The sequence below is a fragment of the Eriocheir sinensis genome, chromosome 25 (assembly GCF_024679095.1).
Source record: "Eriocheir sinensis breed Jianghai 21 chromosome 25, ASM2467909v1, whole genome shotgun sequence".
NCBI lineage: Eukaryota > Metazoa > Arthropoda > Malacostraca > Decapoda > Varunidae > Eriocheir > Eriocheir sinensis.
The window spans coordinates 7,136,564-7,138,170 of record NC_066533.1 but is presented as its reverse complement, the minus strand read 5'-3'; the positions used below and the strand labels follow the sequence as shown (position 1 = coordinate 7,138,170).

The following is a 1,607-nucleotide window of genomic DNA, read 5'->3' as shown; positions in this document are numbered from 1 at the left end:
TGTTGTTCTTGAAGTGTTTTTGTTGTTGTTGTCGGTGGTGGTGGTGTTGGTTGTGGTGTGGTGTTTCTCGTGGTGTGGAGTAACAACAAATCCATCAGTAAGAATACCCAATGTTAGGATTTTCTTTCCTTATCCAAGTTTTCTTTTCAGTAGTTTTTTTTCTTTTTTTTTTGGTATGTTTGTGGCTTTGTTATTTGTGGTTTTCCGAGTTTTTTTTTTATATACTGTTTGCCACGCTTGTGTTTGATGGCGGTGAAGTTCGTGTATCGCCTTTGTTTGCCACACGTTCCTATTTGTTTCCCGTTTTTTCTGTCATGTAATCAGTTGTTTGTAGTTTGTTTATTTTGTCAGACATGTAGATATTTTTCTGAAACGCTCATATGCGTTATTTCTTCGTCAAAGTGTGTGTGTGTGTGTGTGTGTGTGTGTGTGTGTGTGTGAGAGAGAGAGATGAGGGAGCAATAATACATTATCAAATCAAACAAACAGTTTCATTGTGTGGAGAGCGAGTACAAAAATAAGCTATGGGGTGGATGAAGAGGGTATTTGCAGGGTGAGGGAAGGGGGGGGGGGAGGCAGCGGCGGGGCGGGGTGACTCCCACCGCTGGTGATGCGGGCCGGCACTGGGCGGCTTAACGGGAGTACAGGCCTCCACCTCCGCCACCGTGGCCTCCTCCGATGCCGCCACCGATGCCGCCACCGATACCGCCACCAAAGCCGCCGCCACCGTAGCCGCCACCAATGCCGCCACCAATGCCGCCTCCGAAGCCACCGCCGAAGCCACCGCCAAAGCCGCCGCCACCGCTGACTAGTTCGCCGCTGCCCTGGGAAGCCTTGCTGAGTGCTGACAGCAGGTCGCCGCCGGTGGGTAGTGATGGGTTTTCTCCCTCGGCGTAATTGACGAAGAAGATCTCTGGTGCCTGCTGTTCGCCTGCTGGCACCTCGATGACCTGCTGGCTCTGGTGAGGCCGCTTGCTGAGCAGGTACACAACGTTCTTCTGCTTTGGTGGCGGAATCACCACGGGCTTCTGGTTGAGCAGAGACTCGGGAGTGTGGATGAACACGATGTTATGCTCCAGGCGTGGGGGCGGCACGTAGGGGGCCGGGCCCACGATGGGCGCCAGGTCGGGGGCGCGGTACACGTACAAGTTGCGGGTCACCTGGGGAGTGACGCAGCTGCCGTCCACGTGAAGCACCTGGCCGCCGCCGCAGCCTCCGCCGCCATAGCCTCCTCCGATGCCGCCTCCAAAGCCACCTCCGAAGCCTCCTCCAAAGCCACCGCCTCCACCTCCACCGAAGCCTCCGCCGCCGTAGGATTGTTCGGCCGCGACGACCGCCAGCAGTGTTGAGGCGACGACCTGCGGGTTACAAAACGGGGTGAGTGGTGGGCGTGGCCTGCGAGCCCGATTTGACGGGCTGCTGGGCGGCCGGGTTGTGCTGAATACTCAGGCAGCAAGCACGGCCCCGGTCGCCGCGCAGCTCTTAGTCAAGGCGTGGCACTTTGGGGTCACCGGAAAGTCAGGAGCCTCGGAGCCCTGAACAGTGTAAGGGCCATCACCGGGCTGTACATGGTGGTGCTGTGCTGGGCCATCTGTTACACTATACAC

At 56.7% G+C, this 1,607-nt stretch overlaps 1 protein-coding gene and 1 long non-coding RNA gene across 2 annotated transcripts in view; one reads left to right on the top strand and one right to left on the bottom strand.

Moving 5' to 3' along the window:
- Positions 1 to 477: 477 nt before the first annotated feature.
- The window catches only part of LOC127003270 (ATP-dependent RNA helicase A-like), a 2,588-nt gene continuing 1,458 nt past the window's right edge, over positions 478 to 1,607 (bottom strand). Inside the window, exon 2 of the mRNA XM_050869711.1 lies at positions 478 to 1,358. Within this exon, the coding sequence (XP_050725668.1) occupies positions 633 to 1,358 (726 nt within the window). The 3' untranslated portion in view covers positions 478 to 632. The remainder of the gene's footprint in view (positions 1,359 to 1,607) is intronic.
- The window catches only part of LOC127003273 (uncharacterized), a 1,620-nt gene continuing 1,377 nt past the window's right edge, over positions 1,365 to 1,607 (top strand). Inside the window, exon 1 of the long non-coding RNA XR_007757024.1 lies at positions 1,365 to 1,607. This exon is cut by the window's right edge and continues 843 nt beyond it. This is a non-coding gene — a long non-coding RNA (uncharacterized LOC127003273).